Here is a 15,776-nt window from a genome sequence, read left to right as displayed (position 1 = left end):
CAGCTATTGAGAAGCCTGGCCAAAATCTCATCCGCCCTGTGTTCGACTGTGGGAGGAAGCAGCTCAATACTTGACTGAAAGTGGTCGCAAAGCAGCTAGGCTAAACGCACAAGTTAGTTTTATTCTCTGTTTTACGTTTTAATAATCCATTCTCGTTTACACAGTTAATGTACATGTGACGCTCATTCAACTCCAAAATAATCTTGTTGTTGCCAAGCCAGTTCAAGATACGATAAGAAATGAAGATTTTGATGAGCTCGAGCATTCTTCCTCATTAGTATTCACACCTGAGTTTGCCAATGTGGTCAATGTCGATATAGATTGAGAATTAAAGACGGCAAGGTGTTTGTTATTTGGAAGTGGCAGGTGCTACATCAAGACAGTAATAATAGTGAGGGGAATTGCTGTTTGTTTTCGGCCAACGGAACCCCGGACTATTCGGACGCAGAGTCTGAAACAGTCACACACCATACCTTTCAAAGTGATCGGATGTATTAAGGAAAAACTATATCCAGAAGTACTCTGAAAAGCAAGTGTACTTATTGACGAAAGTGTCCCTGTACCTATATATAGAAGTACATGTTGAACCTGACAATTCTGTGACTCCAAATGCAATTGCGTTGTAGACGGTTCCTTTGGATACGTAGTGAAGGAAGCATGGGATGCTGTGTACGATGCCCTCATAAGGAATGACATTACTGTAACATTCAAGTGGGTCAAATAAAAAAGTGACTCACTGGTATATACCGTGTGGGCCCAGGGTTTTTTTGCTAACATAACAACGAAAGGTGTATGGCCATCAAATTAATGTTGAAGCACACATTAAGTACTGTTGTCGCCTAACCTAATTTTGCATTGATCATTTCCAATGACTGCATTAATTTAACACTCGCACGACTATAAACAATCATGTTCTAATAGCATTGCTCACCGCTCATGCCATTTTTTGTTGTACATTTCTATTGAAATTCGACCAAGTGCAGCAATAACATGCATCATAATCATAATTATACACGTATTAATAGCTGTTAGCCATGAATATAATGCTCATGATTATCAATGTCCAATTTTTTAATAGTTGTGGTCAGTTATATTGCAGTAACTTGTGAGGGAGGATGATCAACTGGCACATTGTAGTATATATATTCGCACGTACATCAAATGTAGCCTCTACACAGGCTCTCCTTTTTCTGTTCTTTATCACAATCGTTCAATAAGATAAAATACTGTATTATTCCGTTCAATGAGATAAAATACGGTATTAATTGGAGGAATAAAGAAAGAAATAGACGTAAAGTTAGGAAAAAGGAGAGCCTGTATCGGGAAGTCGCGTGAGGGTAGAAGGGTGGTAGAAGGGTGAAAATGAGCGTGGGCATACTGAGCTAGAGATGTTGGACTGCCCACGCAGAGGTCTACCACTAAATAAAACCATAGATAGAAGAGAGAGGGATTGGAAACGAATCACGTGTGCCGAACACTCCTTGTCTGCCGGAAGTATAGATTGAAGAGGGAAGTGATGACTATGCTTATACTTCCTCAAAAGCGTTCCAGCTGATTTCTATATGGCTTTCTAGCTCGAGTATGCTCTCTAGTATGGCTTTCTAGCTCAGGTACATTTGCACTGTTATACAATGGCAAGTAGTGCTCCGGCTCCATTTCAGAGTAAGTGATGTTGAACTGTTTTATATGAATTAGCTAATTACTTTCCATTTACTTTTTTCCCTTTTCATGTAAATGCAGGTAGGTTTAAGGAAGCTGTTAAAGCTGTTTTGACCGAGGGTAGATTCAAAGCCTCATCACCAGAGGCAGCAGTTGCCCTCAACACAGCTTCTGCGTTGTTAGTTTTGTTAGAGGATTCAAAGCAAAGTGTGATGGTTGAGGATTTTACTGTCAAATTGTACTCAAAATTGAAGTCGTGTTTCCAGCACACTCACTCATCACTTCATTTAAACAGAGAAAAGATGTGGGGATTGTATCATGAGTTGCGCACATCAGACAGCTTCAAGGAGGAATGGAGTCGTTTCCTGCATGAGTGTGGTAAACAACCGTGTGCTTCTTTTGTCCAGTTTGTTACTAACACACTCTTCAAACAACTGATAGAAGAGGAGTTCCCTCTGAACAGTACAACGAACTCAAATGGCCACTCGGGTTTGATGACATTTGAGGAGAAGAATGCTCTGAGATATGTTGCAGGATATGTATGCCGCACATTGAGAAAATGTCTTGAATCATCTACGATTCCTGATAAAGATGATATGATATATGCTCTGATGGAGTTAAGTGGAGATGAAATGAATGACCAAGACACAGAAGCTTGGACTGATCTTATTGATAGAGGTGGACTTTGGCATATCAGTGATGATACCTACATGCTGTTTTTGATAATAGATGAGTGTATCAGAGAACACATGACCATAGCAACCGCAAGTACGGTACAAGGAGGTAAAACGCTTACTGATACCCTGCTTAAGAATGAAGATGTCCTATTCCAGTGGTGTATTCTTGGTGTTGAAACGAATGATGTAGACTTAAGTTTATTGAGGAAGATCATATCATTGTATGTAACTATTCGAGGATTTGCATTTGCAACATCTTGCCTAGAATTGTATAAACAAGCACAAAAGAAATCTCTTCAGAAAAAAAGGGCACTTCGAAAGTCCGTGTAAATAACTTCATACACTCTGTACATCATTTAATAATCATGGTTAATAAAATTATTAATTATCAGTTAAATTAAACATGTGTATGATAAAATTAATTGAATGTACAGAGTTACAAACATTACTCTATAATTATACTACTACTTGTGCTTGTGCCTTCTTTTGGGAAGGGGTTTGTTCTCATCACCCAGTTCCAATGTTCGTTTTCTACTGTCCTTTCGACAGTTGCCTCTAATTGTTGCACATGTGCTGTTGATCACCCGAAGAGCCTGTGTGTTCTTTGCAAATTCGCTAACATTTGGGTTTTCGTTCGATTTACCCCTCTGTCTTTGCTGACCAAAAAAATTCTCAACGGGGTCCTGGCACAACCTGTTGCTGAGGAACAGTGTGACTCCAGGTATCGTGAATAGATACTTAACCATTTCCACAAATGACCTCACTGCAGGTATTGCTATAAAAGTATAGTGTGGGCAATAATAGTATATGCTTACCAGTAATCCTCAGGCCTTTACTAGTCTCAGGGCTGAGCATCATCAATTTTTTTTGGGTTTTTGTGAAGCCTTCCCTAGCCTCCACGCTTTTCTCCCAAGCATCCAAGTATGGGATGAATTCCTCTTCCAACCACTGTATAATATTTGTACATGCATAATTATGTATACAATTACGAATTTACTCACAGTTACACTCCACAATCCCACAGTATATCTTACCTTCAGCCTAAAGTCTGATGCTGATCTGTAAGGGTCTTTGAATGGGTTTCGCTTTAGCTTCCCGACAGAAATACTGCTGACATTCAATGTGTCGAACAACTTATTGAACTTGTCAACAAACGTTATGGTCTCAGCAACTTCATCTCCCTGTGTCAGTTGTAGTGCTTTAGCAACGGAGTTACTGAGAACCTGCATGCATAAATATAAGACATAAACGAATGTGGGAATTTTAAGTATACACACACACACACACACGGAATTTTGACATAGAGTGCTTGTACATCTGTAACAGCACCATTAATTCACTTACTTGAGCTGCCAGATCTACTCGCATCTTGGAGAAGCTGGATAACTCAACATGCTCATACTTAAGCTTCGGTATCAATGCTAGGCCAGGGGTCTCTTGAGATCGATTCTTCATATACAGTAGCTTCAGTTGAGACCATAAAATATCTTTCCCTTTGCACTGTGGAAATATGTATAGTACATACATGTTCTACAATTAGAATATTGTAAGTGTAGCTATGCACAACAAGAGTCTTAGACAGTAAATCTATAAACGCAAGCACTCACCCACAATTTTCTCTTAGGGCTAGCCCAGCCGTTTCTGACAGTCTTAATAAGGTGGGGTGGGTCAGAAAAGAAAAACAGAGACCTGTTGTCACTGGCATACGGGTTACCAACTTTGTTGACCAAAGACTTCGAACCAGGCTTATGCAACTTAAAGAGACGGCGATTTGCTGCTAGGCCATCACAAGTGAGTGCAAGTACCTTAAATCCACACAATTCCAACCGACCAACCGCCTCCCAAAATGGCTCGAACATCTGGTCACCAGTCAATGATGTACAAGGAAATTGAACATAAGGAAACTGTAACTTGCTAAAGAGTCCCCTCACAAGTAGTACAAGCATAGAATGTGCCAGTGGGGTGCTTTGGTCCATATCGTTGTTTAGAGATCTTTCAAAAGCCAACAAGTGGGAATTGATATCGCCAATATTGGTGAAGCCAATGATAGCACCTACAATTATAGAGATAAAAAGGTAATGCCTTCACACCTAGTGCATGCATTTGTGTAAATACCTGAATGTTTGTCATACACCAAGTCTTCTTTTATGTGCATTTCATCCATTAAAAGAACCACATACTTCTCCCTCTCCGGACACAAGCTGATTTTAGCGAGATCCATCAAGTACTTGTCAACTTCTTCGGAGAAGCCAATGGAGCTTTGGATGTGATAGGTATAATCACGCAATGTCCTCTGCGAGGGAAGGCAAATAACACCAGACTCTCGCAGCATTTGGTATGCACTACTCGACAGATGTCTAAGATAAAGACACCAACGTATCATTAAGGGATCCCACTTCATCGATTTGGCATTTTTGAGAGAGGAAGCTCGCTTTTGGCTTTCCCAAAACACTCGTTGAAACGAATCTTCCAGGGGGAAGGTTTTCTTAACAGAATCGTCATTATCCTTTATGATCTGTGACAGATCATTATGGAGCTCTTCTTCAACGAAGTTGCTTCTCTGTTCAATTACATTTTTGAGTTTCTTTTTAAGGCGATTTATCTGTTGTTGTGCCACTCTGCTCTGTTGATGTAGAACTTTCATTCGTTTGTCCTTTTCAAGTGATGACAAGTATCGATAGTTAGTATGACTCTGAGGATTAACCCTGTTTAACTCGGTACACGTGTCTCTAGTGGAATCTTCAAAACGAAGGAACATTCGATTGAGTGTTTGTCTGTAGGCATGGCATACACTGCACTGGTTTGATTCCACAGGCACAAGAATCTGACATCCATCACATCGGATTGTTCCGTGGCTGAGCTTATCATCGTAAAATGCCACACGATTTTTCCCTGTATACACAAAATTAATTAACTGTAATAGCAGATTTCATTCTTGGCAAGAGCACATGCACTCAGTACACTACATGTATACGTACCTGAAACATCCACAAATGTCCCATTTCTGTCAGTTACTAAGGCAGCATACTTGGCGTCGTCATTCCCAACACAAACAGTGCACGAGTCCAAGAAGTCGATAATGTCTTGTACATCAGTCACAGACGCAATTACTTGATGCTTCATTGATAATTCAGGATTGTTGCTAGGTACTTTGCAACCATTGGCAAGAGCATGCCAAGAAAGATCACTGTGTATCACTATGCTGACGGCCAACTGAGCATGCTTGGAAATATGGATATCCTCTGAGTCCGATACATTCAACCATCCTATTCAAGTATAGAGTGTACATGTAACTAAATGAAAAACCGTTCACATAATTAAGTTACGTACCTTCAGGAAGCACAATGGCAATCTTTAGCCTCTGCCTGAGGGTGGCAATTGTTGATAAGGGAGCATCCGCAAATATCTTTCTCGGGATGCTAACTTTCAATTCACTGATATCGATAGGCAATGAGAGTTTCTTTGCTCTCAACTTCCTAAATTCATTCTTGCGGTGAACCGCAATTCTGAATTTTCGGGGCATTTCTGTAAGTGCAAACAAAGACTATGCAAAAAGAAACAAAGACTATGCAAAACTTCAAATACTCCTCTAACAGTATATTAGCAGAATATACTCAACTAGCCCTTTTTAGAGATGAAAGAAGGAGACAAAAAACACTCCTAAAAATACTTATTTATTGATCTAGTATTAAAGTTTCACTTGTATCATTCAAAAAGTATTGCTTACGCAAAACCCTAGGACCCAAGTATACAGTTTGACACAATTACAAACTGCAAATCAGCTTTACATATCTGCTAGAGGGAGACATAATTTGGCTATCACCTTACTACCTACAAAACTGGCCTATTATTCTGCTTCAATTCTACTGAAGTGAGTTATAATGACACTCTAACTTACCAAGTATGAATACAGTTAATGCCAAGGACACTGGCCTAACCCAGAAGTCTAACAACGTCTGCAAACGAACAGAGTCAGAAAAAATCTTTGTTGCAATCCCGCCAAAAAGTGATTACGTAACAAGACGAGGAGTGTTTCAACGGATATCATTGCAACTGCCGTTCGTTTCCAATCCCTCCCTTTTCTATCTATGATAAAACTTTGCCTGCAGCAAGCTGGACATGGACTTGGAACTGGAAGTTTGCAAGCACTATAGCTAGCTATACCTTAGGCTTAGCTAGATGATCTACTAGTCTAGATTGTGTGTTTAGATTCTATCACTATTACCTTTTCTTGTGTCTTTCTACATGCTATAGTAGAATAGCTTAGTCATCATTATCATATAGCAGGTACTGCCACCAGAGCTGGCCACGCTGGTTCTCTGATCTGACTTGCAGCACAGCTTGGTGGTTGTCTCAGTGCAGTACAGTACAGTCTTATTACTCTGAATGCGTGGAAAAATACCTTACGTCACGATTGTGGGCTACATATCGCCCATGTTCATAAAAATCCTTGTGGATCACGCGATTTCCCAAACCAGGCCTTACTTTTTCTTAACTGTACGCCCATTTCTTTTTTTGCTGCCTCACTATGTCTTTCTTTTGTTTATGGATGAACAGTGACAACAGCAAGAAAAAGTAAGGCCTGGGAACGAGGCTACATCAAATGAAGGCATTTGATAAAACAGTAATAATTGATGGCAACGAGGGATCCATTCGTTTGGGAGAACTTTCCTCCAATTTTACTTGACGGTGTGAAGTGTAAAATGTGCCCACCATATCTCTGAAAAAGCATTCCACATCTCACATCTTCAGTTATGGAAGCTCTTGAATGCTTGATATCTCCTCAGTGCAAGTGAGAGAGATCTTTATAGCAGTTCACTCCTGTGTACCCATGGTTAGGCTCTTGAATCAGCCGCCCTTCTCAAGGTCTCTCCCCTCAGGTAGGAAGGGCGGCTAATTCATGAGACTGGCATGCAATTAACACAACGGCAATTAGAGACCTGATTAGCAAAGGTTAAGTGCTTCGCGCCTCCTCTGCGGTGTCACAGCAAATACAGTCCGGGCCAAAAATGTGTCCGGCTGGACACTAAACACTAGCGGAAATGGATTACTTTTTAGCAGAACATCTGTAATAGATCTACACTGTCAAAACATATGGTCAAAACCACCCATTAGCCAAATTCATTTACAGCAGCAAGGTACAGAGTCAGTGTAAGAGTAAACAGCAATAGAAGGTAAAACAGCAATAGAAGTTTTAGTAATGATCAGCTGCAAATTAATCAATAGTGATACATGAATACTTTAATTATTATTATCATCAGTCTAGTCAGGGAGAACAATTATCACAAGACCACTCAAATTCAGCATCACTCCAGGCACTGCCAGGAACTGTGATACAGGTCTTGTGGTACCACTCCTCGCATTTTGCACATTCTATCATTTCACCCTTTTCTTGACGTCTACACTTGCAGAAAACTTGCACTATCTCGGTTTTCAGAGTTTTAACAGAACATTTGCGATGTTTTGATGGAAAGTGCCGCATCAACTTGTCCTCAAGGCAAAACTGGAGGTGTCCTCTAATTCTTTCCTGATAAAAGGTGAGCTCTTCTGGGACCATTTCATTGCACATAGCCATAGCAAAAGCTACTGCAAAAACTCCACAATCTTTTTTGTTGGTTTGCCCCTAGCCTCGATTCCAAGCCGCTGAGAAAGACGGCCTGGTATACACTGTTTACGCATGCACCAGAATTACCCAGAATCTGGGTAATCGTAAATTGCAGTATATTTATCAGTATTCTTATTCCGCATTAGTTTGTAAAACATTGATATCCGTTTCATTTATAATGATGTCATTGAAAAAAGAAATCTAGTCCAAGTTGTGTAATGGCTGCTACCTTCTCTTCTGCTCTCGCGTACGCGTTATCCTGTGTTGGAAAACCAGGTCTAGTCTTGAAAGACAAGCAGCTGGAGGCGTTGAAGTGTCTGTACGCTGGTGTTTATGTGGGTACCGTACCGACCGGCTATGGCAAGTCCCAGAGCAAGTCCATCTGCTTTCCAGACACTCCCTTTCTTGATTGATGTGAAGCTTGACAGGACCAGTGCACCTCTCTCTGAAAGAAGTGTTGTGATGGTGATTTCTCCTCTTGTTTCTCTGAGTGAAGCCATCTTCAAAGTGTTGGTGTGTCTGTTCGACGTTCAGTGCCATTCTCTCTGGAAGGAAGTATTGTTGTGACATTTGCCGAAAATTGGTCACAGAGTAAGTACGTGGTATCTGGTCCGAGAACTGTGTGGCCTGAATGTGTTTACAATCCGAGGGACTTGTGTGTATCCGATCCGAGGGACTTGTTGCTTGAGTGTGTATTAATGGACAGTGCTTTCAATGGTAAATCTATTGTGTAAATCAATAAGTAGTCCTCACATTATGTTACGTCACAGCCACTGTACTTATCCACATTTATTTTTTACCCACAGGTTTAACTAAGATTAACTTGTCGCCTGAGTGTGTATCCGATCCGAGCCTCAAGTTAATGAATAAATCTACAGAGCTGATGTTTTACTTAGCTGTCTCTGTCTACAGTATATACAGAGAGGTAGCCTCTCCTTTTTCTTTTTTCTGTTCTTTATCACAATAAGATAAAATACTGTTTTAACGTTCAATAAGATAAAATACGGTAAATAATAAATTAATTGTCCACCCACGCGCCAACAGTAAATACCAGGCCCACTATTCAAGGGGCTGGAGTCGAGGCTAGTTTGCCCCTGCATGAGCAGGATATAATAATAACAGTAGCTAACTTATAGACAAACAGTTCTATAATTGAGAACCATGCAGTATCATGTAGTATATGTATATCTATATAATCATAATTAAACAGATTTTTTATAAATCGTCCCACCTGGACATTTGCGTACTCCAAAGAAAAGGATGTTTCTTGACAGTGCAGCAATGATGCAATTTGTTCCTTGATATCAAATGGCAAACGCTTGGATCAAAGACTGTCGTACACCCTAACTTTGTTTCCATTAGTGCCTATTGTGATCCAGTGATTGCCACCAGTATGAAGAACCTGTACTGCCTGTCCTGTTACTATTTGAAACGATAGATTTTGACCTAGGATAGGGTTTTGTATTCCAGCCATAGGTAACAGATCTTTGTCACTCTTCAGCAGTATCTATATAAAGTACAAGATACAAAATGTTACGTGTGTATAGGATGGCAATATAATTATACTGAGTAGGAAGCGGCATAAGAGATTGTGGGAGCTATGACTAGCGGTTCTGAATACCCTCTAGTCATGGCTCCCACAATCCCTGACATTAGATAACGACACCAATCCTAGGTACAGTACCTAGGTGTATAGTACCTAGGTTTGTTTAAACAGCTTATGACATACAAAATGCATACTATGTATATATATTATACCTGTGCAGTATGTATGATGCAATCATCTAACTCATCTCCACCTGACAGCAGGTGATATTCGGAGCATGTTAGTGCTGGAATTGTGTCACTGAATTCTGTATTACCAACATCGTCCAGTTTACAGTGCTTGGCTTCACTTCTTTCGGTATCTGGGGACAATGGGCGTTTGACACGTCCTGTGTCTAAATCAAAAGAAAACGTACATGATGACTTGTATGAAACTTCAACTATTATTATAGCTAGGGATCAAACTTTGCCTATAATTATACAGCATGTATACTAACCTCTGAACTGAAAGATTGATGGTCCATGCTGCTTGAAAGCCTTTTTCGATTGGTAGATCCACTGACAAAGGTCATCTATGTGGGAGCTATAGTGAACAGCAGGTAGGTCTTCCCATATCGATGGCTGATCAGCTTCTTCAAATCAATCTTGATTTGATGGGAGTAATACTCGAGCAATGGATTTATCTCAACATAATTGGTCCCGAGTGGTACTTCTGCTTTCTTGAAGGCATCAAACTCATCATGCAGCTTGCCGTTTATGATGACAAAATCCCAAGCTTCTCTGAGAGGAGGTTCCTTGCTCACTGAGGCTCTGTAGTCCAGCCAGAGGGACACATCGACATCTTTACTCAAACAATACTCCCCTTCTCCAAGTGAAAGCAGATTCATCTGCATTGTATTATTATACACAGTTCAGTAGTCATAATAACTTACATCGAAGTCTTTATCTTCTTCTGCAAGATACAACTCCTGACTAGCTCCAGTTCTCCATAAACGTAGAAGATGCTCATCAAAGAGAAGCTCCTTCAACACCTGATCACAATCTTGAGATTGATCAGGGAAAGCTGCACGGTCAGCAAAATCATCAGGGACAGCAGCATTAAAGCTATCAGTAGAACCATCATTGGCAGTGGTTGGATCATCAGGAATGGCAGGATCACCAGGAGGGACAGCAGCATTAGAGCCATCAGGGTTGGTAGTAGAACGACCGCAGGTGACAGTGGTTTGACCATCAGGAGTAAACTCAGTAGCATGATCTGTATGATTATACATGATTGTCATTCATGCATGATATTTAATGCTATATACCTTCACTCGGTGGATCGTAGGTACAGCTTTAGCCTAGACGAGTTACAGGAAGTATCAGCACAGTTCCACTTGCATTCTTCAGCTTGTAGCATCCTTTGTCCAGCCTCTCAGCAATCTCATACGGACCAGTTCAATTTGGATCAAGTTTTCCTCCTTTCCTAGTTGTTTTTCGAAGATTTCTCAACAACACTTGTCTCCTATTTTAAAGGAAGGAAGAACATGCTTGGAATCATAGATCCTCTTCTGCCTATTCTGAGCAACTTCAATGTTGGCTTTAGCTGCTGAGCGGATGTCTCTACAAAGTTCTATGTGCTTTGCAACAGTGTCATCGAAGGCTTCATTGGAAGAAAATCCTTCCTCTTCACTTTGAGTTGTTTCACTTTGAGCTGTAGGTGCTGTTTCCAGCTCAATTGGAAGACATGGTTTGCGACCATACAGAAGCTCGAAGGGAGTGTATTTGCTTGAGGCCTGTTTGGAAGTTCTGTAAGCAAACAGAACAGGCTTGATACACAAATCCCATTCTTCTTCTGTCTCAACCACCTTCTGCAGTGACCGAATCAATGTCTGGTTAAACCTCTCGTCTAGACCATTCGTTTGAGGGTGGTAAGCAGAAGATATTCGCTGGTCAATATGAAGCTTCTTGCACAGGTTCGATATAACCTTGTTGATAAATTCTCTTCCTTGATCAGACATGATGATTGAGGGGCAACTATGAATAATAACAAGGTCATACAGAAAATCTGCTACACTCCCTGCTTCTTTCGTTTTGAGTGGAAGAGCTTCTGCCCACTTGGAGTGATAATCAGTACACGTAATGATGTACTTATTCCCACGGGGTGTTTCTTTTAGTGGGCCAATCAAATCAATGCCAATCCTGTGCCAGACACTGCTGACAGGCACAGGGTGAAGGGTAGCTGGTGTTTTTTTAAGAGTGAGATTGGCTCGTTGGCAGCTATCACAAGTCTTGACATAGTTGTTAATCATTCCATTCCAGTAGTACCTGTATAATAAATTATGCATGTATTTCATTACAAGTTTTTTCATACGTACAACTGAGTGTAATAATTACCTAGAGCTTATCTTCTCCCTGGTTTTATCTCTTCCAAAATGCCCAGCTAGCTTGTCTGAATGACAAGCAGCTATGATTCTCTTTTTTGTACCCTCATCTTTGATCCACTGCCTCTCTCTGCCACCATGAGTGTAGTAAAGAAGGCCATCATGACTTCTAAACTTTTTTGACTTCCTCCTAATGCTTCTCTTGGCTCAGCTGGGTAAGATCCTCCTTGAAGGTAGTTAAATACGTCCTCGTACTCTACAAACTCCATTGTGCTATAGTCAGTTACAGCGCATAGCATCTAGTCATTGTAACCATGGTGTAACTCCAGATAATATACGCGACACCAGACAGGAAATGCGACGCGAACGCTGTCCGGCACGGACCGTTTCTGCACGCGCAATTAGTCCTCCGGACCAAATTCCTGCCGGACCTTATTTTCTGTGACACCGGCCGAGACTACAGTGGTTTGCACAACAGTTGTCCAGAGCATCAGATAAGGAATTTGTTTGTTTATACAACACTTTCCTAATATGGACTATGTACATGCCCACAATTAATACATGACTTGTGCTAAATTATAAGCCTATAGTGCGCATGCCCAATAAATTGAGTTTAAAAATTGCTACATTGTAAAGATGCCTAAAGCTTATTCAGATGATCTGCGGTGGAGAGCTGTGTGGTTGAGTCTCATTAGAGGCATGTCTTACTCTGAAATAGCTACAGTGCTTGTTCATGAGTGAGAAATCCGTTTATAGGTATCTTCACTTATTTTATGCAACTGGGACAGTTGAGCCTATGCTGCCCACTGGCAATTGCAGTAACGGTTTAACTGATTTTGAAGCATTCACTGTGCTGCAGTCTATACTTCATCAGCCCAAGGCATACCTGGATGAAGTTCGGCAGGAACTATTTGACATCACCGGCAGGTGGGTACATCTCTCAACGATATGTCGTACAATCAAAAGGCATGGATTTACTAGGAAAAGAGTGCAGTCTATTGCTCTACAGCAAAGTGAAACGAAGAGGGTACAATTCATGTCTGACATATCTGTATTTGACCCTGATATGTTGATTTGGATTGACGAGACAGGTTCAGATCGAAGGAACAGCATTCGAAAATTTGGCTACTCACTTAGAAGAACTAGACCTCGCACACACGTACTAAGAGTGTCTGGAAAAAGATATTTGGCAATTCCTGTAATGTCGACAACGCGTGGAATTGAAGACGTTTATGTATGTGCAGATTCTGTGAATGGTGATGTATTTGAAGACTTCGTTTTTCAGTGTGTGCTACCTGTGATACTACCATTTGATGGGAATAACCCCAGATCAGTCGTTGTAATGGACAATGCAAAGAATCACATTCAAAGGGTGTATGATATCATTACTAGAGTTGGTCCGGGAGCTAGACTTGTATTTCTCCCCCCATATAGCCCCGACTTAATGCCGTTGGAGGAAGTATTCTCAAAAGTTAAATCTGTGCTAAAGGCTAATGAAGCTGCGTACCTTTATACGTCCCTTACTTTGAAAATGGCCTTTTGTACAGTGACTCAAGCTGACTGTTTAGCTTACATCAGACATGCTGGCTATTTATAATTAATGTGACACTTTAATTATTATGAAAATTAATTTTGCAAAACTCTAATAATGTACAAAGGTAGCTTAAGTGTCATTTTAATTGACAAAGTAAATTAACAATTCTAGATCTTTGTTCCTCGTATTCTTCACTGCTTAAAACTCCACCATCATGAAGATCTCTCAATTCACCCAACTGTTTGAGGTACGTACTGCGTAGCTGAGCTTGTTTCATGGGTGAGAAAGTAGGAGTAGGGCACTGCTTTTCTACCTGCTTAGTTGGTGTCAGAGCCTGACAAAGTGTGTTCATAACAGTTAGCATCCCATCTACAACAGTGTTGTTCAAATCAGGTTGTGATTTGTTACTCTTCTTGTTATCACGTCTAAACATAGCTGCGTTAGGAGGCTCTTCAAGAGACGGGTGAACTTTCCCTACATACATCTCTGCCCATAGCTTATACTGAAAGTGTGTGTAGGTTTTACCATGTTTTTCGCTCAGAACTTGTTCGTATTTATCAGACTCAATCTTCTTTTCTTCCATTTTTGATAGCTTTTTTTGGCTTTTTTGTTGACTTTTCCGAAGAAATATCCTCAGTATCATTTGTGCCAACATCGTGTTGGATGCGTTTGCGTGAGCTCATTGCACACCAAAGGGTAATGTTATCTCCCTTGTGCACCAGGTCCCACAAATCACTCATGTCCAGTCTGTTGTTCAACCACATCTTCTTAGAGTGCTTGTTAAAATAACCCATGTCCATCTGTTCAGCTACAGAGCCACCACACTGGTCGATAATTATTTTCTTAAGTTTTTCTGGGCTATCTGTTTCGTCTAATGCGATATTTCGTAAAGTAAACATCTTAAACTCCTTTTTATTAGTTGGGTTCAGTACCTTGAGTTGAATATCCATTTTGCTTTTGCTAGCACCACCACCACACTGACCAGTATCTATACCAGTACCAGTTAGCCCAGCTTGCGCTTGCTGAGCAGGAGGAGTAGTTGATACATTGCAAGGAGTTGCTGGTTGATAAATGTTTGGATAAGCTTGCTGCCAAAAATAATTGTACATGATTGCATGCCTCTATGGATCTTTAATACCTACACTCTGAACTCTCTCCAGGCTATTAAAACTCTCTCATTCACCAAACAGCTGACTAGTCACATGGTTTTCTGAAAGGTGCACGTGTTACATAATTGTAGATCTGGGCAGCACTTCACTGACTTCAGTGCATAACCTAGTCTCATGAATCAGCCGCCGTTCTTTGGAACCACCGTCTGAGCACTCTTGTCATGAAGTCATTTCAAAATGGAATGTTGATTGCTCACAAAACCAATGGAATGTAATTAAATCGTGATCTTACGCCCACACATATTTCCTAATTGTTATACAAATCGCCAAGCGAAGGCATCTCTCTCTACTTGTGTTTTGCTGTGGTGCTAAATCTGTGCCCAAGGACCCCTGCTTGCCTTGCTTATGCTTCGTAGCAGCTTCTATGTATGAAGTGTTTACCATGCGTAATGCATGCGTAATGATTATCCAAATTGCGTTGAGCAAAGTGCAGTTCTTTGCTGCCTCCAAGTTCATCACCTGACTGGACTTCTGCAATTTGATTGGTCAAGACGGAATTCCGTCTTGGCACATAAAACGATGACAAGAGTGCTCAGACGGTGGTTCCAAAAGAACGGCGGCTGATTCATGAGACTATGCATAACCTACTACATGTATAGCCATATTAGGAAAGTGTTGTATAAACACTTATCTGCTGTGCTCTGGACAACTGTTGTGCAAACCACTGTTTAACAATAACTTTTATCAGGAGTACTCCTGCTTTTAATTTTATCTATACTTATGAGTCAGTCTCAAGGTCATGAACTTCCATTTGACATTGGGGATAAGTGCCATTAAGGTATACATAAATAGGTGTCATCGACAACACATGGCATGGATTATTGATTTTAGGCAAGTATATACTAGCCTCGATTCAAGGCCGATTAAAATATGGCCTGGTACCTATTGCAGGGGTGATAGTGCGCACGCGCTTCAAATTACCCACAATATGGGTAATCGTACTACGAAGGTAAAACGATACGGACATTAGTCCGTTTACTAAGAATATGTTCCGTAATACTTTATCTCTATGACTGAGTTCTGTGAAGCTGTGGCTTATGCCGTCTATTGTGTTGGTCTAGAAGGCTTGCACACTAGTTTTAAGACAGAAGAGACTCTCATCTACGTCTAGGATGGTCCTATAGCCGGCCGGGTTGTCTTCGCAAGTAGCAGTTTGAGGCACCATACACTTCCCATAGCCTTTACAAATCTAAGGTAAGACATCCTGACCATACAACCGTCATA

At 40.7% G+C, this 15,776-nt stretch overlaps 2 protein-coding genes across 2 annotated transcripts; one reads left to right on the top strand and one right to left on the bottom strand.

The window, feature by feature from the left end:
- Positions 1-1,145: 1,145 nt before the first annotated feature.
- On the top strand, positions 1,146-2,807 carry LOC135348382 (uncharacterized). Its single transcript, XM_064546566.1, has 2 exons — positions 1,146-1,662; positions 1,741-2,807. Exons 1-2 carry the CDS (start codon positions 1,632-1,634, stop codon positions 2,664-2,666), a joined length of 957 nt encoding a protein of 318 aa, XP_064402636.1. The 5' UTR covers positions 1,146-1,631; the 3' UTR covers positions 2,667-2,807.
- Positions 2,808-8,108: 5,301 nt separating this feature from the next.
- On the bottom strand, positions 8,109-10,757 carry LOC135349264 (uncharacterized). The gene is made up of 4 exons (XM_064547773.1): positions 10,419-10,757; positions 9,984-10,373; positions 9,700-9,881; positions 8,109-9,448 (listed from the first exon to the last, which is right to left on the bottom strand). The coding sequence occupies exons 1-2, from the start codon at positions 10,755-10,757 to the stop codon at positions 10,059-10,061; spliced, it is 654 nt and encodes a 217-aa protein (XP_064403843.1). The 3' UTR covers positions 8,109-9,448; positions 9,700-9,881; positions 9,984-10,058.
- Positions 10,758-15,776: the final 5,019 nt, after the last annotated feature.

Source organism: Halichondria panicea, chromosome 15 (assembly GCF_963675165.1).
Source record: "Halichondria panicea chromosome 15, odHalPani1.1, whole genome shotgun sequence".
NCBI lineage: Eukaryota > Metazoa > Porifera > Demospongiae > Suberitida > Halichondriidae > Halichondria > Halichondria panicea.
This window is presented reverse-complemented; position numbering and strand designations above follow the sequence as displayed.